This window comes from Theobroma cacao, chromosome 5 (assembly GCF_000208745.1).
Source record: "Theobroma cacao cultivar B97-61/B2 chromosome 5, Criollo_cocoa_genome_V2, whole genome shotgun sequence".
In the NCBI taxonomy this organism is placed as follows: domain Eukaryota; kingdom Viridiplantae; phylum Streptophyta; class Magnoliopsida; order Malvales; family Malvaceae; genus Theobroma; species Theobroma cacao.
Window position 1 is genome coordinate 38,205,496 of NC_030854.1, and position 23,548 is coordinate 38,229,043.

Genomic DNA, 23,548 nt, shown 5'->3' on the forward strand with positions numbered 1-23,548 from the left:
CATTTTTATTTCTATTTCTTTTACCTTTACATAATACTGTCCATGCTTCTTTACTATCTTATTTTTATAATTAATATAAAGTTCCACTCTTAGGCAAGATGTTTGCATGTCTCAAAGTGAAGAGACATGAAGATAATCAGACATTTTTCACAAAAAATGGAGGGGCTTTATTAGAGGAGCTTACTGCCTTCTCTAATGGCAGGTCTAATCCCACCCATCATTTCTCAGCAAAAGAGCTTCTGAGAGCAACTACCAACTATGATACAAGCCAGATTTTTGTGGAAGGTTGGTGGTTATCAATTGTACCAATGCTCTCTAAAGGACCGTTTAATTTTTGTGAAGAAGTATTACGATCCATGGGTTGATTTTGCAATCAAAGATATTGCCATTGGATCACAGATGAGTGTTCACAAGAATGTTTTAAAGGTTCTAGGATGCTGCTTGGAGACCGAAGTACCAACTATAGTGTATGAATTTGCTGGCACAAATATCTCTCTACATGTATCTCTGGTACTGATGTGCAACTACTGCCGTGGAAACCCAGGTTTAAAATTGCAATAGGTTTAGCAAATGTTCTTGCATATCTTCACGCTGCATTTTCTAGACCAGTTATCCATCGAGATATTAAATCCTCAAACATTATACTGGATCAGAACAATGCTCCCAAACTCATTGACTTTCGACTATGTATATCTATTCCTGAAGGGCAATCACCCCTAGAAGGGGATGTTATAAGGAGAACAGAATGGTTGACTCCACCTGAAAATTGGTCTACAAGTTATTTAACAGAGAAGGCTGATGTTTATCAGTTTGGAATGCTTCTAATTGAGTTTTAAGTGGATGGGACACAGCTTGCTATCTATTGGTGCATAATAAATCGGATGGTGATCAAAGGCATTGTGTGGAAAAGCTCATTGATGTTGTCATAGTAGAATAAGAAATGAAGTAATTGATCAGGAGCAGCTGCAGGATTTCGCAGCACATCTCCTTAGATGCATCTCTTTGGATGAAGAAAAGAGGCCAACAATGATTGAGGTTGGCTAAGAACTCAGACGAATTGATCAGTCCTTCCCATCACCTTGTTAGCCTAGCCCCATTTGACTATATATATATCACTTCTAGTAGCTGAAAAAACTCTTGTAATTAGTTTTAATTGTTTTTAGCATGCATGGCTCTATATAAGCCATCGATTTATGGAACTTGGCCTGCCTGTAAGATTCTAGTTGCTCTAAGACAGTGAGTAGGTTGCTCCCATGGGGAATGTAAATGCCCTAAACAATTTTTTTTATCAAAAATTATTTTTCGAGAATTCTATGTAAGATTGTAGTGAAATATGTTCGATTTTTTTAAGATTCTACAGTACATTTCATACCAAGTTGTATTTTTTTCCTAAAATTCTACATTAATATTTAGACCAAATATACATGCATTTTATAGAAAGAAGAATCCACCTTGTATTATAAATTTATAACTTTCCATATATATTTTTGATTTCCTTGTCTCTTCTCCTTGTATTATAAATTTATAACTTTCTATATATATTTTTTATTTCCTTGTCTCTTCTCCAGGTGAAGTAGCTATACACAAATCCTCTTTGGCTCTTTGCAGCCTTCTTTGCAGGCTTCACCGCCCCCAATATGGCTTCTCCACAATGCTATCGTTTAGTTCTTGCTTTGCTAGCCACCTCCCTCTTCATCAACCCTGCCTGGACTGACGAAGCAACTCAAAACCTAATAGACCATATCTGTCGACGAATGGAGGAATATGCATTCTGCGACAACACTTTCAACCAAAACCTGAAAGGTCGTCATGCAGATATGGCAGCTGTGACCCTAATAACCATCGAGCAAGCCGTCAGCCATGCGACCAACACCCACAGTTTCATCGCTCGACTCCTCAAGAAGGCGACCGATCCAGCAGACAAGAAGGCTCTCACAACCTGCCAAGACGCTTACCACCTGGTGATGGGTGGTTTCCAGGAAGCTGCAGCGGCTTTCTTTCTGAAAGATTATGACAGCATGTTGTTGTCCGAGAGGCCAACACCTAGAGCACAAGCTGGTTGCACCGCTATCTTTAACACCCCACCCAATCCAGCTAGCCCTGTTGGTGATAGAAATAGGCAAATGAGGATCTTAATTGCCATGGCCATTGCTGCTGGAACTGAGCTTACCAGGCCTCTTGATTCATAATCTTAATTCAGCCTTAGTCCACAGAGAAGAAGAAATGTCTTAATCTAATACAGTAGAAATAACCCATATTTAACCGTTATTACCTGTAAGAGTTTAGAGTCTCTCCTAACTCTCTTAAATTCTCAATGTATCGAAAAGTAAATAAATTCATAAACAAAAACATACAATTATATATCTAAATATACATGTTTTCAATACACATAAATTTTGATCTAAAAAACCAAATGATGTATGATAAGTACACAAGAGAGTTTAATTTCTAGATCAACTAGAAAATTGCAGTATCAGAAGAAAAATTACACCCCTTCTTCTCCTATTGCAGTATAAAATGCTATTTGATTCTCTGATCACCTTTCTCAATGATGAATGTCATTGACTTGTGTTCTTAGTCCATCTTAATGGCTAGCTTCATCATGATCTTTTTTACAAATTGTAAAAAGTTTGCAAGATGCACCTTCTCACAACAAATTTGACTAATTTTAATTACATTTTTTTCAATAATATTGTTATAAATCATTTTAGTCAACTCTTTTTTTGCTTTTTAACAGCACCTCAATAGATTGATTGTAATTATTGAAGTTTCATATACTAACAATAATTACACTTCATTAATTATTTCGTTACGTATACGTTAGATTAAAACCCGAATTTATTATTGTGAAAAATTAAATTGTTTTAATTGGTTTCACTTATGATTATGGGAATGACATAAGTTAGGAAAAAAAGTATCTTAGAGTTTGATGATTACAAAGGAATCTCAGTATTTGAGATCATAATCTCAGTTTCTTCTTTGTCCACTAACCACCCGACCAAATTACTTAACACTATAGGGAAAAAGAAAAGGGAGTAGGGACAACTCAGTCATAAATATTTTTTTTTATTTTTATAAATTTTAAAATAAAATATTTAAAAAATGGGTCGAAGAGAATATTATCGAAGATATTTAAATAACTTAATTTGATCATCTCGAAAAACCATCAAAGATATTGAAAATGTAAGTAATTGCAAGTGCACATTTTATTAATCTTTTTCTAATTTATTTATTTTTTGTATAAGATCGATTGAACTTCAAATATAAAATATTTTATTTAAACTCTAAATCGATCATCCATGTTTAATCATTAATAAAAATTGAAAACATGGACATATTCAATCAATTGATAAAAAAAATTAAGAATATGTATAATCGAAAGTAAAGATTATCTCGATTTAAATTAGGTGTGATTAATTTAACATAAAAATAGTATCGTTTTTATTAGTTTTTTTTTTGTAGTTCTTTCCTCTTTTCATTTTTTTCCTTATGAAAGAAAATATAAAATTAATAAAAAATAACCATTTTAAGAAAACAAAAACAAAACTCACAAGGAAAAAATTATAATTAAGAAAGGAGAAAAAGAAAAGCTTTTTGCGTACGGAATTTTATGATGAATTAGCTTACAATAACAAAGCATCTATCTGTCTCTCTCTCTCTTCCCATGGTGGCGGAGCTGCCCGGGAATCACGGTCAGCAGTGGCCCCACCATCATTGCCCATTGATCTCATGGGGCCCACTTTTCTCACCTGAAAATCACTTCATCACCGTCCAATCCAATCACACCCACAGGCCTCACCATGTTGCTTCGGAGCACCAATCGTTTCTACTTTAATTTTTAAAATTTATTTACATGGAAAACTTCCAACTAGTTAAATATTTATTCGTTTTAACAATTAAAAAATTAGCAGATTAGAGACATAAAATTTTTGTTAGTTATTTATATAATGAAATTTATTCACATTAAACAAATTATTAAGGTAATTACCTAATTTTTTTCCTAAAATAAAAATTCTATAAATAAATATACATATATTTCCTGTTTTGTCCATTGAATTTTATGTATTAAACTTATTATTAATTTTAATGACCTGATCATTAAAACAACGAATGATTTTTTATTAATTACAATTAAATAATTTTATTTTTGGTACTTTTCTTAGGTCAAATATTTGGTAATCCTTCAAAACTTAATTAAATTGAACCTGATTGTGATTAATTTGTTTTAAAATAAATGTTTAAAGTCAATAATTAAAATTCAAATAAATTTAATCTTTTATCATTTAATACATCTTAATAATGTCATTCTACCTATTAATGAATAGGAAATTTAATAAATGCTTTCGATTACCTTGCATTACTCATTCCCATTAAATAGAATTAGAATATTTTATAATTAGATTCGAGTAGGGTTTGAGTAATAAAATTATTACTTATTACGATTGTGGATGGTAATTACAGACTAACCACTATTTGCATAAGATTATAAATAATAATTTTTAATATTAAATTTAAGCTTTATATACTATTTGTTTTGTTTATAAATTACTTATAATTTGTGTCATATTTATTGAAATTCATTAATTATTCTAAGCATGATTTAAACTTTAATTTTTAATGAGTTAATTTTAATTTAATAATATAATTTTTATTAATAACTATGTAAACATAATTTAAATTTTATTATTATTTAAATTCAAGTTTGATTTTTAGTTTTTTTGTAAGTATTAATAATCCGATTCAGATACGAGATTTTCATTTTAATCAAATTTAAATAGAATATGAGTAATTAAATTTTGAATTGAATTCAAGTTCAGATTCAAATATCTCAAAATTAACGAATATCACCCACTAACATTTAATAAAAATGAACACAAATTAAAAGCAATTTTCTTTTCTCAGCTTTACATTTGAATGAATAATGTAGTAGCATTTTTTTGGTATAAAAATAATATTTTTAATCATAAAAATTAAAATCCTTTTTCAGTATTTATTAAATAAAATAATGTTAAATAATAGTTAATGCTATAGAACCTAGTATTAGAGAAAGTTTTAATCATTTAAATAATAAAAATTTACATAATTGAATACATTAATAATTAAATTAAAAAATAAATAGTAATAGAAGTTTCTATACCTAAAGCTTCACTTCAGTCTAAAAATTTCACCATCATAAAGTTTTTTTTACTGCAATTATAAAAATAATTGTAATTACTATTATTGTTGTAATTTTCTTCTTCTTCTTCTTAACTTATTTATTTATAAATATAAATATAAATATAAATATATTTTAAAATTGTTTCTTTATTTTTTTCTTCCTTCTTTTGCTTTATTGATCGTCAGATTCTTCACTGAGAGGCCACAAAATCTCTTGAAGATCCAACCCAATGCCAACTTCTCTCTAATCTTTCTCTATCAAAGTTAGGGTTTTTTTTCCCCCTCTTTCAAGCTCATCCTTTTGAAACTCTTCAAAATTTCCTCTTTCCAAAATTACCCAACCCAAAAACCAACTCTTTTTTACCTTCCCCAAAGTTTCAATTTTTCAGGGTTTTGGGTTCGATTCAGTGTTAAAATTCTTGCTTTGAAGCTCAGATCAGAGCTTGAATTCTGGGTTTTTGATTGTTGGTTGGTTTATTTTGTTGGTGGGATTTTGGGGGTTTGTTGATAGCCATTTAATTTGTTGACTTTTGGGGTTGAATTTGTTCATTTCTGGAGGTTTGGATTGGGTTTTGTGGGTGCCACATGTAGAGGATTATTGAAGCTTGTGTTGGATTTTAGAGGGTTTCTCATTTGGAGATTTTAGGGTTTGGGTTTTTTATGTAATAATTAGAAAAAGTGATCTTTTGTGGGTATGATTTTGATTTGGTGGCTTTAATGTATAACCATTAAGGGGTCCTCTGCTCTTTGCTGTAGAGGATCCCTATTGAAGAAAATCCAAATTTTTGTGATGTTAAGTTATCAATCTTGATCAGTTTGGGTGAACTTTAGCAAGTACTTTGCTTAAATTTTAGTGCTTTCTTGGTGAAGAAAAGAGAAAAAATCAAGTGGGAAATTTGTTGACTTTGAGTTTTGGTGGATTGATAATTTGGTGTTTGTGTAAATTGTGGAGGAGATGTTCGCTTCTGGTCCAGAAACTGGCCAAGAAAATAGTGGAGTTTCAGGGCCACTTTTGATTCCAATGCGCTTTGTATGGCCTTATGGGGGAAGGAGAGTGTTTCTCAGTGGCTCCTTTACTAGGTGAGAGACTGGAAAAGATCAAAATTTCGGTTTTTCTATCACTTCCTATACTTATTTGTTACATTTATATTTTAAGGGTTTCACTAATTTAGGTTGGACACGGCAATTGATTGTGTCATTTTGTACACAGGTGGTCAGAGCATATACCTATGTCTCCAATGGAGGGTTGCCCCACTGTATTTCAAGTTATTTGTAGCTTGAGCCCTGGATATCATCAGGTTAATCAGTTTTTTTAATGATCATTATCCGTAGTTCACATTGAAAAAGCCATATTTGGAACTGAATTCTTATTGAAAATGTGATAGTGCTCTTTGTTTTGCTAAATAGTTGTGTAGATTTGCAGATAAAATTCATGATCATTTCTGATACTGTTATATATGATGCCTCACAATCTGTTAATAATGAATGCTTGATAGGACATATATCTTTGAAGGAGGGGAAGGGATAGTGAACAAATAGGTTATTATTTTAGTTGCTTGCCAACTAGCTAATAAGTAATAACCAAAGTGCAAGAAGTATGGAAGGTATTGGTCCAGCCTTTTGTATATAGAAGAATTGGACCTGTTGAAGGAACATATTTAACTGTGTTCTCCTCTAAAGAGCACATGGGACTAAATCTTTTATTTTCCTTTCCAATTGAGTAATTGTGGAAATGGCACTGATAATCCATTGGAGGTAAATGCTAAGTACCTTTATGTTCTGTTGATAAGATCCTACTTGAGTTAATAAATCCTACATCCTAGAGATTATGCTGGTAATGGTAAACTAAGCTCATTAAGTTGTAGCTTCAATAGCTCATGTGCTGCTTTATAATGTCTGTTGAAATTTTGTTATCATACAAATATAACCATTTTGTAATTGTTTTTCTCTTTTGAAGCATGTTGTGTTATAAACCCAAGAGTAGAGAATACATGAAGGAAAGCTGCTCATATCATTGCTCATCCATATGTGGTATCATGTGGATGCATGTGTATTCCTAACTCTGGCATGCACGTCCTTTTGTAACTCTAACACTGATCTTCAGGTTTGATTTCTCTATACTGGCAGTTTAAGTTTTATGTTGATGGAGAATGGCGGCATGACGAGCACCAGCCATTTGTAAATGGTAATTACGGTGTAGTAAACACCGTCTTTATAGCTAGGGAACCAGATATGGTTCCTCCAACGTCTAGTCCTGAGACTCCTGGTAGATCCAACATGGATGTTGATGATGTTTTTATTCGTTCGGTATGCTTCTTATCTTTTTCAGTGTTTACATCAGTCCTTTATTGAGTTGTTATAGCAGTCCTTTTTCAAGTCTTGAGGTGCCTGCTTTTTGCAAAGGAATCGGACCTAAAATTATTGTGAGAGTTTTAGATGGATAAACACTTATGTTCATTTACGGGGTTAACTTGTAGGAACCAGTTCCAACAATATCAGATACTGATTTAGAGGTCTCTCGTCATCGTATATCTGCTTTCTTGTCAAGACACACTGCATATGAGTTGCTTCCAGAGTCAGGCAAGGTTTGAATGCATCACCTTTCTATGCAAGCTGTTTATGTGGTAACTTTTGGGGTAGCTTAAGGCTGGTTCTATCTGAATGTGTCCATTGCTGCAGGTTATAGCCTTGGATGTTAATATAGCCGTGAAGCAAGCATTCCATATTCTGCATGAACAGGTGAATCTCATTCACAAACTCAAAAACATGCAGAAAGGAAAAAATATGCACAGTCACTCCACATAAAGGTCCCATTTCAAGTGTTCCCTGTTTTACATACGTCTGTCTTCCAGAGAGGAGATAACCTTGTACTGCATGTGCTTTCTTATTTCTCTAATTTCCTCACTTTTCTCTCTCCCCTTTACGTTTTAGCTTTATGCAGCTTATTTGACATAATTCTTCCTTCCGTAGTTTCTTTGTTATATATCTCTTACTTTTTTAAGATCTTTTACCCATTACAACTGTGTGCAATTTATCTAGGCTTTACCCTTCACCCCGCTGATTATTAGCTGAGATTTCATTGTTGTTGATTTATGCTACTTTCAGGGAATTCCAGTGGCTCCTCTCTGGGATTCTTGCAAGGGTCAGTTTGTTGGAGTTCTTAGTGCATTAGACTTTATTCTTATCCTAAGAGAGGTGAGTTTGGAAGAAAATTTTTTCAGTTTTCCCTTCAATTTTAATCTAACCTGTGATTAGTTTCAAAAAATTTTTATTTGCAACTGGAATAAATTTAGCTACTTTATTAAGGCCAATGTCCTTTTAGAGGCCCAGAGATTTATGAATTAGGGAAATGAATTTTCATGAAATAGACTGGTGGCTTTTTCTTTCAATGGACTTCTGGCATGAAATTAACCAGGCTTCTCTCTTGTTATGCTGAAATTTGAGGGTGTCCATGATTGTCAAGAGAGAGAAATAGGAAGTGGTTGAACATACAACTCACTATATGACCCTTATAACTCAGTACGCCCTCTGACCAACCTCTATTTGATAGAGAGATAAGGGTTTGAGAAACAATTTATGTTGTTCTTCATTATAAAATATTGATGAAATTTTCAATGTTGAGAGATATTTAATCATGATTACAAATTTCTATGAGTAAAGATTTATTTTGTTTTCCATAGTTAACTGTTTGTTTAAATCACTGTAAAGCAATTGTCAAAGCAGCATATTTTTGTAGGAGTATTTATGAGCCGTTATTTAATCTTTCTCACACATACTAAAAGTAGAATGTGGCAATGCATGCTTTTTTTTTTTCTTTATTTGCAACAATATTCCTTGGGTAAGTTTAACATTTCTAACCCTTTGAAGGACAGCTGGGGAATCATGGTTCGAATTTGACAGAGGAAGAATTAGAGACACACACAATATCAGCTTGGAAAGAGGGAAAGGTGCAGCTTAGCAGACAGATTGATGGCAGCGCAAGATCATATCCTAGATGTCTTGTTCATGTAAATGCTTCCATTTCCAGGATGCTCTAGCATTTCTAACCCATTATTCATGACTGCCTCTGATTTATTTGTACATGTTTCATTTTTAGGATGATTCATGAAGGTGGTGAATTAACTTCATTCTCTGATAGTATGTTAAATGAAACTTTTAAGTTCAATTACTGCTTATGGCTAGGAAGAAGAGTTGTTAACTGTTGAAATTATTAGGATTAGCTGTTTTTGACCATGTGATCTTGAACTATTGCATTTTGATAGTAGAGTCTTCTGGAATCTATTCGTGAGAAGAGATACTGATTTCTTAGGAATACGGCAACTCCAGATTTTGGAAGGACGATTAATTGGACTCTATAAAATCTTGATGTTTCTCCCAAAATTTAGAATGGAATATATAACCAATTTTTAAGCTCTTTGAGTCTTTCTTTCATAGCCCATGCTTCTGAAGAATCTGCATTGTTCTTTTATTTATCATGTTATGACTCCAACTTGTTTGTTTGATGCAATTTTTGTTATGGGTAGAATATTTCTATTGCTAATATTTGAGGGGGCTTGGTTTTCACTGAAGTTGGAGCTGCCTTCTATAAGGTTTGGCTACTGTTTTATCAGTACCATAACATTTATGACCATTGTCTGCAGGCTGGGCCTTATGATTCTTTGAAGGATGTTGCTCTGAAGATTTTGAAGGGTAAGGTGGCTACGGTTCCCATCACTCATTCTTCGGCACAAGATGGTTCATTTCCACAGCTGCTGCATCTTGCCACATTGTCTGAAATACTAAAATGTAAGAGTTTCTTTTGTCGACGGCCGAGGGTACATGATTTCCTACTCGTCTGAGGGAGCATGAGTTCTTACTAGCCACAACCTAATTTTCAGGTATATGCAGACATTTTAAACATTCTTCTAGCTCCTTGCCCATTCTTCAGCAACCAATTTGTTCAATTCCCTTGGGTACTTGGGTACCAAAAATTGGGGAATCAAATGGTCGGCCATTGGCAATGCTGCGGCCAAACGCCTCTCTTGGTGCTGCCTTATCGTTGTTAGTTCAAGGTAACCTGCGGCCCTTTGTGCTTAAGGTTTTTGCTGCTGTTTCTGTTTTTACTATAAGATACAAATTATCACTTAGCAGGCAGAATGGAAAAAATAGACTGTTTTAAGCATGCTTTCTTGTAATGTTGAATTAGGAATGTTAATTTTGCATCTACGCCTTTTCATTTCATCTTGAGCTTGTTTTACCTTGCCTTCTTGGTGAAAGTTCAAATGTTTAACTGGACAACCTATGTAAGCAAGTTCATTGTAGATATTTCGGATGGACATCATCATGTAGTTATCACTTTGCAACTATTTCCATTTTTTTTTAGAGGCATTCCTTTTTTCCTTCCTCTAAGCTTTGTGAGACGGAATGTTTTAATGTCTTTGGGGTTGTTAGTAATTGTCGGTACTTCTTGGTCTTTGTGTCTTCTGTTCCATTCTTTCTCCCTTCCCTCTTCGTCTTTTTCACCTATGTTGTTAATCATCTTACAATATGACACCTTGTTTTGCAGCCGAGGTTAGTTCGATACCAATAGTGGATGAGAATGACTCATTGCTTGATATATATTCACGAAGGTAAAGCCTTTCTCTTTCTAGTGGGAAAGGAAAATTGAAAAAGAAGAGACTATTGGATGCCAAACCAAATGTTATTTAGTTCCTTAACAAAAGTTGTCATCTGCTTGTTTGCTTGACAGTGATATAACCGCTTTGGCAAATAATAAAGCTTATGCACAGATTCATCTTGATGAAATGAGTATACATCAGGTAATTGTGAAATGTCATTAAGCTGTGCAGCGCTTGATAGTTTAAATGCAAGTAGAGAAAGAGCTTTTCTTATTAGCCAAGATGTCCTTGAAAAAACTTTGTGATACCCACCTCTTGCAGGCCTTGCAACTGGGTCAAGATGCAAACTCTTTCAATGGTCAAAGATGTCAGATGTGTCTACGATCAGATACCTTGCACAAAGTGATGGAGCGGTTGGCAAATCCTGGTATCCTTTTCATCCATCCTCATTTATTTTTTCATATAATGCAGCTAGTTCTCTTATGTGATTCACACTAGCGTTTTGTTGCTTGTATTCTCACAGGGGCTAGGAGACTTGTGATTGTGGAGGCTGGCAGCAAGCGAGTAGAAGGAATTATTTCATTGAGTGATGTGTTTAGGTTCTTGCTTGGTGTTTAGCTCAGAAAAGGTCAAGTTGTGTTTCAAAACGAGGGCTTTACTGTGGGTGGCGTTGAGGAAGAGATCCATTAAAATTTCATTTGAGTTCTGTTTTTCTCTGCTGCTCTTATCTGTCCCTCACCTGGTGAATGGTCTTTATTTGTTACTCTCTGAGTCTTTTGATTTGGCAGGGCTTCATCACTCTGAGCCCGCCCCACCCCTTTTTTAGGATAGAAATTTTCAAAGAGCAAGAAAATGAATTTGTAAATTGTGAGAATTCAATTTTTCCCCGTCATTTCAATAACCTAATTATTGTCAACTCAACCATGCTGCTGCAGCAGCTCCCAATATCTGTGCTAACAGAGAAGTGAGGCAGAAAAAGAACAAAAAAAAAAAAAAACCCAAAGATTTAGGTGATGCTGGAGCAGCTTCTTATCTCATTTTGGTTCATATATAGTCTTTTCCCTAGAAAAAAATTGATGGTGGTGCATGTACTTGCTTGTTTATGTTTGATAATGTTTGTTTTAAGGCCAAAGCAGTAATTCCCTTATCAGTATAATTATGTAGTACAAAAGCACAAAGTATGTGAATAACAGTTTGTCATTACCATATGATATACTTAGTCTCTCTGCCATATCTGAATAGTTCTGTTATTGTAATGTCAAAACATGTAAATTTATATTTCTCTCTGTGTTCTCTCAGCTCTTGGCTGGAACCTCCTGCCCTTTATCCAAAAATCTTTTGCTTAGATAGTCAAAAAGGGTTATTGTATTATAATAATTTGAAAATAAATTTTAATTTTTAATGTTTTTGTTAGATTTTAAGGATTTATTTTTGTACAAATTGAATATTAATGACTCGTTTTGGTATGATAAAAAATTCAGAATTAAGTTAAAATATATCATAATCTAAAAGTTTTTCTATTATATAAGTCTAAATCTTATTAGTAAATATGGTAGTTGACATTATTATGCGATAATTAATATTGTTAAATATATTGATTACAATCACGATCATGTCAGTTGTCCACGTCATATGTTACATTATTAGAAAATGTTAGTTGATTTTGGGTTTGACGGTGATTAATTTTTTGTTAAGGGTTAAAGGATTTTTTTTTTGTACAAATCGAAAATTAATGACTTATTTTGATACGATAGAATAATTAAGAATTTAATTAAAAAAATCATAATTTAAAGGCTTTTAGCTTGGGCTAGAATCCAATCTATCTCCCAGACTTACCCAAACCCAGATTGCAAGCAGAGGCCTGGGGACCAAATCCGAATTCAAGTTACAAGCTTGGGCCCCGTTGGGTTTTTGTGTCTCAAACAGACCTAGGGCAACTAGTTCTTCTTCACCATATATAAAAGGACCGCATTGGCAGTTTCTTCTTCCTTCTTCATCTCTGCCGCCTGCCAAGCTTCGAGGGTCTCCAGGTTGCTCCTCGGACATCTAGCAGCCAACCCAAAATGGTATGTTTCAATCTCCCCTTTGGTTTCGGCTTGTTTTTGTTATGTTTTTTTTTTTTTTTTGTATAATTGAACCTGGTTTGAGGTTGTTTAAATTATGGAATTATCAGGTTCTTCAAAACGATGTCGATTTGCTGAATCCTCCAGCAGAGCTTGAGAAGAAGAAGCACAAACTCAAGCGTCTGGTTCAGTCGCCCAATTCTTTCTTCATGGTAATTTGTTTTTTCGACTTCTTTGTTTCCATATCTTTTCACCCTTTGATCCATATCTTAACTCTGTTCTTTTTACCCTTTGCAAAGGATGTGAAATGTCAAGGCTGCTTCAACATGTAAGTCCTTCAATTGTCTGGAAAATCGTCTTTGGGTCTTTAAATTTATGTGTTTTGACGCATATTCAGCATGCATTTCGTTCTTAATTCTTGTCTTTTGTTGTCCTTTTTGGCAGAACAACTGTGTTTAGCCACTCTCAAACCGTGGTGGTGTGTGGTAACTGCCAGACTGTTCTTTGCCAGCCTACAGGAGGTAGAGCCAGACTCACCGAGGGATGCTCTTTCCGGAAAAAGGGGGACTAATCTGCTCTACATGATTTGACAAGAGTTTGACCCCTATATGTTTCAAAATGTTCATCTTTATAATTTAAAATTTTTGTAGTACGTTCAAGGATTTGATTACAAGCTTGTTCCTCTTTATGATCTTGATCAAGTAGAGTTTTTACATGTAGTGGATGGTTTCTTGCTTCAATGAATGGAGTTTTGAGTTGCACTTGATTGGCTTTCGATTACATATTAGTAGAGATATGTCTGCTCTTGGTGTAACCATTATGATCCTTCCATGTATATCGTTCTAGATTTGATGATTGGTTTGATGCTGGAGCATTTGGCCTTTTGCCTTGAGTTGCTGGTAATTTTCATATGTCTTGTAAGGCCAATTCATGTTATCAGGGTATGTTTTATGCCATAACATGTCCTGCAAGTTTCCTTTTGGGAATAATCTGATATGGGAGGGTCAATTAATAGTTTTTAACCTAATAATTAATCGAAATCGATTGAACTCGGTTAATTTCGTCCAAAATTGATTGAATTGCGTTAATTTGGTTTCTTAAAATCAATTGAATTTGGTTAATTTAGTTTCCTTTTAATTGATGATTGAATTTGATTAATTCGGTTTTGTTTGTTTGGTTTAGTTTTAATTAGTTAATCGTTCGTTTTAATCCAGTTATTTTAATCAGGTTTTTTTGTCGAAAAATAGATCATTAATAATATATTTATTAATATATAAATATTAATCTTATTAATAAAATGATAAAAATGGTGGGATTTAGCTATTTTCGTTTTAAGATATAATTTGACCAATTTGATTATTTCTACAAGAACTCGATTAATTTAATTTTTAAAATTTTAAAATTGAATCAATCTACTTTTTTTTTTTTAAAGATATTAACTTGATGCCTTCAATATGTGAAATACCTATAGGATTTAATGGAAAATTAATACCCGAGGTTTGTTTGTTACATAACATGTGAACTGGTGAGCCTCATTCAAGGTTTTGGTACATCAATGGATGATGGAACTCATGAAAACACAATTTTTTTTATTATTCAAATTTTCAATTTATGGATTTTCTGGAGGTTCAGTTCATATTAAGGAGAGGACCCTGTTTCAGATTGGATTTGAACAAGCCCAAATTCATAGAATCATGGTCCAATTAGGATTGAGATTTTGTATAATTGTTGATCCATGTTAAAACAAAAACAGAAAACTGGGAGGGTAGAAAGAACTCGAAAGAATTATACCAGGAACCTGGATTCCTACATCATATGTACATGGTTTGGTAAGAAAGGAGATAGAGAAAATAAAGCAATCAGATTCAAGTGGGTATCAAAGCTAATATTTGAGTCTTAATCCTCCCCATGCACATTTGTATTTCTCGGTAAATTGGCAGGTTCTGGGGGAAACATGGATGCAAGCTTGTAACAGCTGAATCGATTATTTGAGCCACGTCTGCTGGCGGATATTGTCGCTCTGTACATGTCTGCGAATGTTTAGAAGAAAACAGTAATCAGCACAAGACATAGCAATGGAGAAACAGGGATGAAGCCAGTTGTCTGGTCCTCAGGGTGGAGAGAGTTTGCTGTTCAAAAAGTAGCATTCACATCAGAAAAGAATTTGCAAATTACCTGTATCATGAGCAAAGTAGCAACACATGATGCGATCAGCTCTGAAGGACCTTGTTCCTCGTTTTTGTCAGAAGCCTCCTGCGACTTGGGATTAGTTGCCCAACCGGCAGCCACCGGTTTTGATGTACAGGAAACCAAGTGATTGCGATAATCCATACTGCCATTCTCCTGCTCTCGTGACTTGATCACCGGCATCCTAATGTCATATGTGAATTGCCGTTTATCTAAAGAGTCCAAAGCTTCTCCAATCCTCATAAATGCATCTTCGCCTTCCTTCATTGATGACATGGCCTGAATGCATAGTGCATAACAAATGTAATTAAACCCTAAGCTTGGACGTTTAGGTAAACAAAAAAAAGGGCATGGAAAAGATACTTTTACCTTCATAGCAGCATCCACCATAGCATGCGCCTTTAGTCTTGAGCCTTGAACAATTTCACCCACACCAGATCCTGATTCTGGTGAGACAAGAGAACTGTCAACATAACTTTTCAAGCCACCAAAGAAGTTGGAATTGGTTGGGGGTTTCTGCCAAGGTGACAGGGGGTTTGCTGGGTAAGCATTTTGTTGTCTCAAGTTAACTAAAGCAGAAGAAGCCTGCACAGAAAATGATCAATACGAAGTTGTCAACGAAGAGAATTGAAATCAAATTAAAGAGCAAACCACTTCTATAATTCAAGGAAACCAGAATGCCTGGCCACTGGCTTCCTTTAGCTGTACAAGTACCGTGGCAATATGCTTCTTGAAAGGTTCAGAATCTTTTAAACAACTTTCTCCATTTCGATTTTCTGATATGTCATTGTTCGTGTTTCTGAGCTCCATCAATAAAGCTTCCTGCAATATTAAATATATGCAAAAGATCAGCTCCAACTAATGTAATTCTGCTAACATCTTACAAGCCAATTAACACAGACATAAAGCAAAAAGCCAACTCTAAAAATATAAGAATATAATGAAGGGTTTTCAGCATTTTCATTATATTATGTCAAATCACCAAATAGGCTAATAAGGTAAAGATGATAATTTTTTACGCAATAATATGAAACAGATCATTTTTTGGAGATGAAGGTATCCACCAAATGCAGAGCAGCTATCTTTATGAGCATGCTAAAAAGCATGACACAATTTAACATGAAAAGTATCCAGGTGTAGTTTCAATGAAACCATAACATTACGATGAACTCAAAAGGATATAAACACCTAAGTTTACCAAATAGTGTAATAACCTTTTTGTCAAGAGCACCGTTCAATTCAGACATAGCTCGTGTATCAGTTTCCCTCCCTTTGATATGTGCCATGGTAAGTGGTTGACCATAGGCTGCTTGATGTGCACTAACAACATAAGGAACAGCTGCCTTAGCATGCAAAATGTTACGGTTGGCATCCACCTGGCCAAGACCCAAGTATATCGTATTGGTTAATGGTTAATATTTAACATTATTGCTAGAGAAATTCTAATTCTAGAACCAAATATGAACTCCAAAGTATTTGATCAAAAGAGAGAATTTGGGCAGAGGGGGTGGAAAGGAAGCAAAAGAAGAAGAAAACTGCTCTCAATGTGATGTGTTAACCCCAAATACACCAATATTTTACAAGTGTCAATTAAAAAAAACCAAAAAATGGTTAAGAGGATACATTTAAACCATAGAAAAAGCAGTGTAACTGAATATAGCATTCTCAGCCCATTTAAGTTGAACTTTCAAATTATGACACAAAGAGATTTAAAAAGACATGTTAAAGATCAAACAAACAGAAATCTGGAATTAACAAAAGTAAATAGTATTTGCAATTCCTATGCATCCTAACCTTTATCTGATTTGCCGATATGTTCACAGGGCTGGTTCCATTCTCCAGACGCCCACTTGAAGTGAATACCGTGGACCCACCAAAATCTGAATGGCTATTCACTTGAGACGGTTTAGGTGTCACGGAGAATTTATCAAAAGCAAGGTTCTGTCTCCTAAGTGCTTCCGGCATATTTTCCAACGGATTTAATGGCATGCAATCAATATCCTGAAATAATATGTCTGTGTGATTTCCAGAATGAACATAAGATGAATGCACTGGAATGCCAATATACTAAAAAGTACAATTACCATGACAAATTCAACCCCTAGTTCAGGACTATCAAACTGAACCCTGCACCTATCATGGTCCACAGTAAGTACTTTTCCATCATGAACTTCCCTCGTTTTGGGATGAATGGCAATTACTTGTTGTCCAACTGATAAAGGATATGCCAGATCCGTTGGAAGTCCTTCCCTAGCACCAACGCGAAGCTGAGAATAATGTTGTCTCACAGACTCCCGATAATGTTTAAGTTTTTCCCTTTCTTCATGTAAAAAGCGTTCAGAAAACCTCCGAGGTTTGCCAAGGGAACTGTTTTAAAAAGCAATTGCATTGTAAAATCTCTGTTTTCCTTATATTCTCATTAGTAGGGATACTGACAAGCTTACCTTCTTATGACACCCCACTCAACACGAGTAAGCCTTGGAACATGACCCAGTCCGACATGATTTAGGTACTCAACAAACTCCCTTTTAGCAAACCAAGCATAATCAATAGCACTGTAAAACCATTCAAAACAGCACCATCTTCGTGCCAGATTAGATGATAGGCAGGAAGAGAGCTGTTCCTGAAATTCAATAATGTCCATAAATTATGCTCAAAATTTTGAAAACTCTTTTAAAGTAGGGAAATGAATGGAGAAGGATTAGATTTTACCTTTAGTCTGTCTTGTGTGACAGACTGCTTGATTGGTTGATTTTTCAATGTGCACTTGGAAGAACTTCTATCTGTTGAAAGGAAGGCTCTCCTCAGGTTCATTTTACGTCTACTTTGATGCTTAGGTGGTACGCTAACAGGGTTTGGTGCAGGAACTTGTGAAGTCAACACCACTGAATCAATTCCAGCCATTTTTGGATCATCATTAGTAGAGGAATCCTCTGACACTCTGAATGACTTCCATTGTCTTGATTGAACAGAAGATTGAGCACCACATTTACCTTTAGTGAGATATTTATTGTCTTCTTCACCCATGTCCTACAAGACATAAAAACATGCACACACACAAGAGCAGGAAAAGAAAAAGGGGGGAGATTAGTCAGCTAGCTGAAAGCAAAAGACAAATATGGCAGCAGCATGGTTCTAAAATAAATAAATTTCAACAGAACAGTGGGTATAAATTCGTATTTAGCACCTAACATCAACCCAGGAGATAATATATACAACTAAAATAACATGGAAGTGATTTGCTACCTTACACAAATTAAAAAAGTAAATCAAAGGTTAAAAGGTTCACCTACCTCATTATCAAAAGATTGTCGGAGATGAGAATCCATTGAAGCTTCTGCATTAGAAATCTGCAGCTTGAATAAGAGATTTTGTCATTAAATCGAGATTAGAAGTGAAGCAGTTACTACAAACAAAGAATATTCAATGATTACCTTTGAACTGAAGGATTTGCGTTTTCTTTTCCAAGAGTTATTGGTAGGTTCTGGCTTTTGTTTTGCCTCAGAAACAACATTATCATCCATAGCTGAATTCCTTCCAACTTTTAGTTTCCTAGTGGTAGCTTCCTCTGCACCAGTGATTGAGTCGAGCACCTTTTCGTTTGGCCGTAGGTGCTTAATATTATCTCTGTGATGACTTGTAGATGCAGCTTCAGGGGCACTAGACTTGTCAACAGATTCAAGTGTAATTCTATTCTCTTTCAATTTGACAGATGATTCTAGGCCAAACATGGAAAAAAAAAACAGAAGGAATAAGAAAAATGTATTCCTTCCAGCATGAATGAAGAAAATGGACTGAAAGAAACATATAATGAGTAAGTATAGCAAGACCAGTGACAGGAAGCCTGATATCATATGGTACAATCATGCAGAAAAAGCTGAACTAGAAGCAATCAACACCTACCAGATTCCATTATTGATGTTGGCAACATTGACGTTGACAAATTGGCTAATGTCAGCAGAGCATCAATGGAAGAGCTTTCATCTACATATCGAAAAGAGAATAAAAAAACGATGTTGAGCCTGTATGCGCTATCAAATCTAAAAAACAGTTGCAAGAAGACCATTATCCTTTTAACAAATAATGCAGCATCAATTCTTTTCGTATTTTCCTGTTCTTTTTCCTTTTTCTTGCTACTTTGCGTTCATTGTTTAGGTAGAATTATCACATTACTCAATGCTAGATCTTAAGTTCAGACCTCCGAAGACAAGCTTCTTGTTACTTCTCTTCCTCTGACTCCATGGTGAAAGTTGTTCACTTTTTGCACTGGTAATCTCCATATCAACTTTCCCTTTGAGAGTACTACCTCTAATTCTTTCTTCAGTGCCACTACACGCTTCTCCACCATCATCAGAGAGATTGTTCTTGGTTTCTTCAACTTTCATTTTCTTCCTGTAAAATTTCTTTCCCTTTCGATGACCTTCAATGGTACCAACAACTTCCATATCCATCAAGGGGTCTGCATCTCTGGCATGAGTTCCAATTACAGGTTCCGTGCCCCTAGGCCTGCCTTCCATCCAGCATTCGTAGGAAGAATCATCAAGCTTGGCCTTAGTTGTCTCCGGTTGTGGTGACTAATTGCATGTCATTAAAAAAATTAAGCATAAAATTATTACACAAATAATGGGGGCACGACAACCAAAAATAAAAATCGTATACTTAAATCAGAGGTCATATACCGTCCTATCATAGCTCTGAACGGGTGAGGATCTTCTGCATTCAGCTCTTTTGTAAGGTGTCTGAGAAACCTGAGGGGAGCCTCCCCTTTGCAATGCCCCAGTCAACGTCAATGCGGCAACATGTTCAGCATCATTATCATCAGCGTCTGACTTCTTAACTCTTTTGTTTGGTGGAATGTAACTTTCAGTGTCATTTCTCCTATATGAATATGAAACAGGAACCCGAGGAGTTCTTTTCCTTACTGCATGAGGATGAATACCTGGAAGGAATTTAAAACCAGATAAGGACCTCAACCACATTGACAGAGATGATATTACAAACTTTCTGACTGAATTGACAGTTGCTATGCTTTGGAAACAAAATTGTAAATTGGCATTCTTCCCCAATACAGCAACATTAAGAAAAAAAACCATGATTGCATAATCACAAGCAAATATTATAACAAATTCCAATTAGCAGTTCTCATGGACTCTGAACAACTTTCCTAGGTAGTGAACAAACTGTCTCCACTGTTCTTTGAACTAAAGATGCTAAATGCAAACACTTGGCTTCCATAGACAACAAAAATGGTTTATTAAAGAAAACATTAATGAAAACCATAATGAGTCTTAAAATATAAAAAAGAGGTAAGGAAGCTCCAATAGTAGATTGTCAGTTCATAACCCACATGACAGATCCTCCTACAAATAATTTTCAGATCATCAAAGCATCGGCTTCACACCCTCCACTTATTCTAATTGACCAACAAGAATAGCTTTTGTTTCCTCTTCTCTTGTCATTCTTGTAGTTTGAACAACCATTAGTGGCGCTTATTATTTACATTCCCTTCCGATTGATAACATTTCTTCCTGATTTATAACACTTCTCGTCTCTGTGACAGACAAAAAATAACTTCATCAACAATTCCTTTGCTTTTCTTCCCCATAAATTGGACAATTTTTACTACTTTAACTCTTTCCCTTTTCAGTCTCTTAGCTGCATTTATTGCCAAATAAGAAATATAACTAAGGGAGGGAAAAGAAAAAGACACTTGTGATAACCAAAGAAAGTAACCAAATTGAAGAAATACTATAGATGCAATTGGGTGCTAACAAGAACGATGTATTTTACCATTAAGGCCTGCCCTCTTCAACAAAGATAGGCATCCCTGACTAGATGCAATTGATTGAGGCTGTACAACACCTTCTTTTGAGGCACCAAGATGAACCTTTGCCCGCTTGCGCTTTTGAGCTTTCTGGGGTATTTCAGAAGGCTCATTACTCTCTCTTTCACAATCGCTCCCTCTCTATTTGTTGACATGGTAAAAAATTTTCAACCCTTGGTCAGTAGATAGAGGAAGAATGTTAAGAGCGCAGTTTATTTTGAGAGCCTAAAAAGGAAAAGATATAATTGGCACAAATATAGTGCAATGAAGAGATAATTCACTTCATAAAGGCGAGAATATACCAAACAGCTTTACTTGATGTGAATGCCAATGGCAGAGTTAAGTTTGTTGTACAGCTTTAGAAATTATAGTAATTAACAGCAAAGGATAAGGGGGACAAGATTACAGTAATCATAAGACCGCAAATATTAGAGACATAATTATTTCATATCCAATCTCACCAGGACACTATAATGATCGGTCATCATTGCTATAAGGCCAATCACAGAAGCTGTTCCATCTGGCAGGGATAAATATGCCTGAAAATAAAAAACATATGAAAGTAACAATATTTATAAGCAAATAGAGTCAAACTAAAGCAACTCTCAGGCTTCATCCAACACATGAAGGCCCAAAAATGCAACTATATACACAACCCTTGAACAATTGATCCGCATAAACTCTTAAAGACTATTGCAATGAGGACAAACTGCTTATCTGCATTAAACTATAGCAGTGCATGGATTTCTAGGCACAACCCTTGTCCAATTAGAACTAGATAGATCTCAAGAAGCAGCATTAAAGTTTAAATGGAAAGTTAACTAAGATAGAAGTTTCATTGGTTTTTTTTTTTCTTTTTATAGATAACCTAACACATGCACTTCCTTTAAGGATCCAGGATTAAGGAATCAAGACAAGTTGGTAACTGATTAGTGCTTAAAGCTACATTTGGGGCTAAACATACCCGGTTCATAAGGTAAAGGGCCTCCACCATTTCAGTGGATCTATTATGCACAGCAGCAGCCACCTAAACATAGGAATCACAAAGTTAAAATAGAACATGTTAATTATATTTATACAAAATAAAAATCCTGGGTGGAACATCATACAATGTAAAAGAATACACAACATTACAGGGAAAAGGAAAACATAATGTTTTCTTATGATATTTCTCAATGTGAGATCAACGGTAGCAGATAATTACTGTACCTTCTTCCAATCTTTCCCATACTCTCGATAAGCTTTATAAAAACGCTCAATTTCTTCCTTGCTCCATTGAGATCCTAACTTGTCAGCTAATTTCTTCTTCATAGCGTAGATACAGCAGTCCATGCATCAAAACGGCACACAATCAGCATCTTATGCAATCCACATGAACAAAGCAAAAAAAACCAGATGCTATGCCGAGCGAAATCAAGTAGTTACCAAACAGCCAAAGGCGAGAGAAAAATTTTATCTTAGGCAAATTAACCAATGGGAAATGACTCAAACACTCACCTTTGGCTTATTTTTGCTTGAATTACTGGCATCTTTATCAGGAGAGACTTCATATACACTCGAATATCGTTTGTTCACACTTTTAGATTTTCTTGTTGGCGCCATCAATAACTTTCTCTATCAAGAAACATAAACCCGAAAAATAGCAGTACATCAGATCCGTTGCTCGGATAAAATAGCCATATAAGATATTCAACATGATTCTTAGCCTATCTATATGAAAAAAAAGCTGACAGATTTGACACAAATCATAGACTCAAATAGAAAATCAGAATGCAGAATCCAATACAGATTTGAAAGTATAATTTGTTTAGTTAATAATTATAAACAACTTAAAAAGGGGAAACAAAAACCGGCAGTGAAAATTTAAAAGTCGATGTTAGCAATGAACTAAAAAAAAAAGTTTAAAATTGTTTATACAAAAATTAAAAAAAGACCACTGGTAAACCTCAAATCCACCATTAAAATAAGCTTCAAGATAGAAAAAGACTCCAAAAGAAGCCATTCAAAAACTGCTCTAAAACCACCCCAGAAAATTAAAAACAGAACTTCCCAAAACCAAAAAATGCAGAATTTCAAAACCCAAAATTGAAATTCAGTAGAAAAGAAGAAGGAGAAGTAGAAAGAAGAAAAAAAAAAGCAAAGAAGCCAATTTGGTTTAACCCACAAAGTCATTTGAAAAACTGCTTCAAACCCAGCAAAGAAAATCCAAAGATACTTCCAAGAAAGCAATAAAGATTCAAAATTTTTAACCAAAATTTGAATTCACAAACAAATCCCAACTTTTTAAACCCTAATTCACAGATCGGAGACTATCCCCACTCACCGAATTTCCAGCCTTGTTCGATCCGAGACTAAACCATGAAGACAAACAAAGGGTTTTAGAGAGAGACAAAGAAGGTTTACCCCCAAAAATAAGAAAAGAGAGAGAGACTTTCAAAAAAGAACAAATTTTCAGAGGAGAGGAGAACTTTTGATAGAGAGAGGGGGTGTGGCGTTGCCGCGAAACTTGAATATAAAGGTCGTTCGGCCAATCAGATTATTTTGTTTTTTTGTTTCTTTTATTTTTTGGATTTTTCTCTTTAAATCTTTTTGTTTTGGTGGGGATTATTTGAAAGGGGTTTGGATTGGAAAAGGGGTGTTAATCACCGTTCACGTGGCAAACAGAAGGATTCGGAGTTGAGGATGGTCTGATTTTGATGTCACAGGTTTGGCAATTATGG

The 23,548-nt window shown here is 34.8% G+C and overlaps 5 protein-coding genes across 7 annotated transcripts; 4 read left to right on the plus strand and 1 right to left on the minus strand.

Annotated features, from left to right (window-relative positions):
* Positions 99-836, plus strand: LOC18600442 (non-functional pseudokinase ZED1). The gene is made up of 2 exons (XM_018121098.1): positions 99-285; positions 562-836. Exons 1-2 carry the CDS (start codon positions 99-101, stop codon positions 834-836), a joined length of 462 nt encoding a protein of 153 aa, XP_017976587.1.
* Positions 1,638-2,189, plus strand: LOC18600443. The gene has a single exon (XM_007030884.2). The coding sequence runs from the start codon at positions 1,638-1,640 to the stop codon at positions 2,187-2,189; it is 552 nt and encodes a 183-aa protein (XP_007030946.1).
* On the plus strand, positions 5,314-11,827 carry LOC18600444 (sucrose nonfermenting 4-like protein). Its single transcript, XM_018121164.1, has 13 exons — positions 5,314-6,237; positions 6,368-6,455; positions 7,285-7,464; positions 7,635-7,742; positions 7,837-7,896; positions 8,263-8,352; positions 9,030-9,164; positions 9,798-9,942; positions 10,035-10,208; positions 10,703-10,766; positions 10,886-10,955; positions 11,076-11,181; positions 11,278-11,827. Exons 1-13 carry the CDS (start codon positions 6,113-6,115, stop codon positions 11,370-11,372), a joined length of 1,440 nt encoding a protein of 479 aa, XP_017976653.1. The 5' UTR covers positions 5,314-6,112; the 3' UTR covers positions 11,373-11,827.
* On the plus strand, positions 12,704-13,583 carry LOC18600445 (40S ribosomal protein S27-2). Its single transcript, XM_007030886.2, has 4 exons — positions 12,704-12,820; positions 12,928-13,029; positions 13,117-13,145; positions 13,262-13,583. Exons 1-4 carry the CDS (start codon positions 12,818-12,820, stop codon positions 13,386-13,388), a joined length of 261 nt encoding a protein of 86 aa, XP_007030948.1. The 5' UTR covers positions 12,704-12,817; the 3' UTR covers positions 13,389-13,583.
* LOC18600446 (protein ALWAYS EARLY 2) lies at positions 14,501-23,312 on the minus strand. 3 transcript variants are annotated; one of them, XM_018121160.1, is made up of 21 exons: positions 23,152-23,312; positions 22,326-22,442; positions 22,038-22,133; positions 21,793-21,855; positions 21,290-21,367; positions 20,795-20,969; positions 19,684-19,943; positions 19,203-19,578; positions 18,908-18,988; positions 18,439-18,722; positions 18,298-18,354; positions 17,998-18,034; positions 17,717-17,889; positions 17,449-17,627; positions 17,089-17,371; positions 16,799-17,005; positions 16,219-16,380; positions 15,719-15,826; positions 15,374-15,589; positions 14,993-15,283; positions 14,501-14,847 (listed from the first exon to the last, which is right to left on the minus strand). In XM_018121160.1, exons 2-21 carry the CDS (start codon positions 22,428-22,430, stop codon positions 14,683-14,685), a joined length of 3,396 nt encoding a protein of 1,131 aa, XP_017976649.1. In that variant the 5' UTR covers positions 22,431-22,442; positions 23,152-23,312; the 3' UTR covers positions 14,501-14,682. The 3 variants fall into 3 exon arrangements, with proteins under 3 accessions (XP_017976649.1, XP_017976648.1, XP_007030951.2); XM_018121159.1 differs by having other exon boundaries at positions 17,717-18,034; positions 22,038-22,130; XM_007030889.2 differs by having other exon boundaries at positions 17,717-18,034.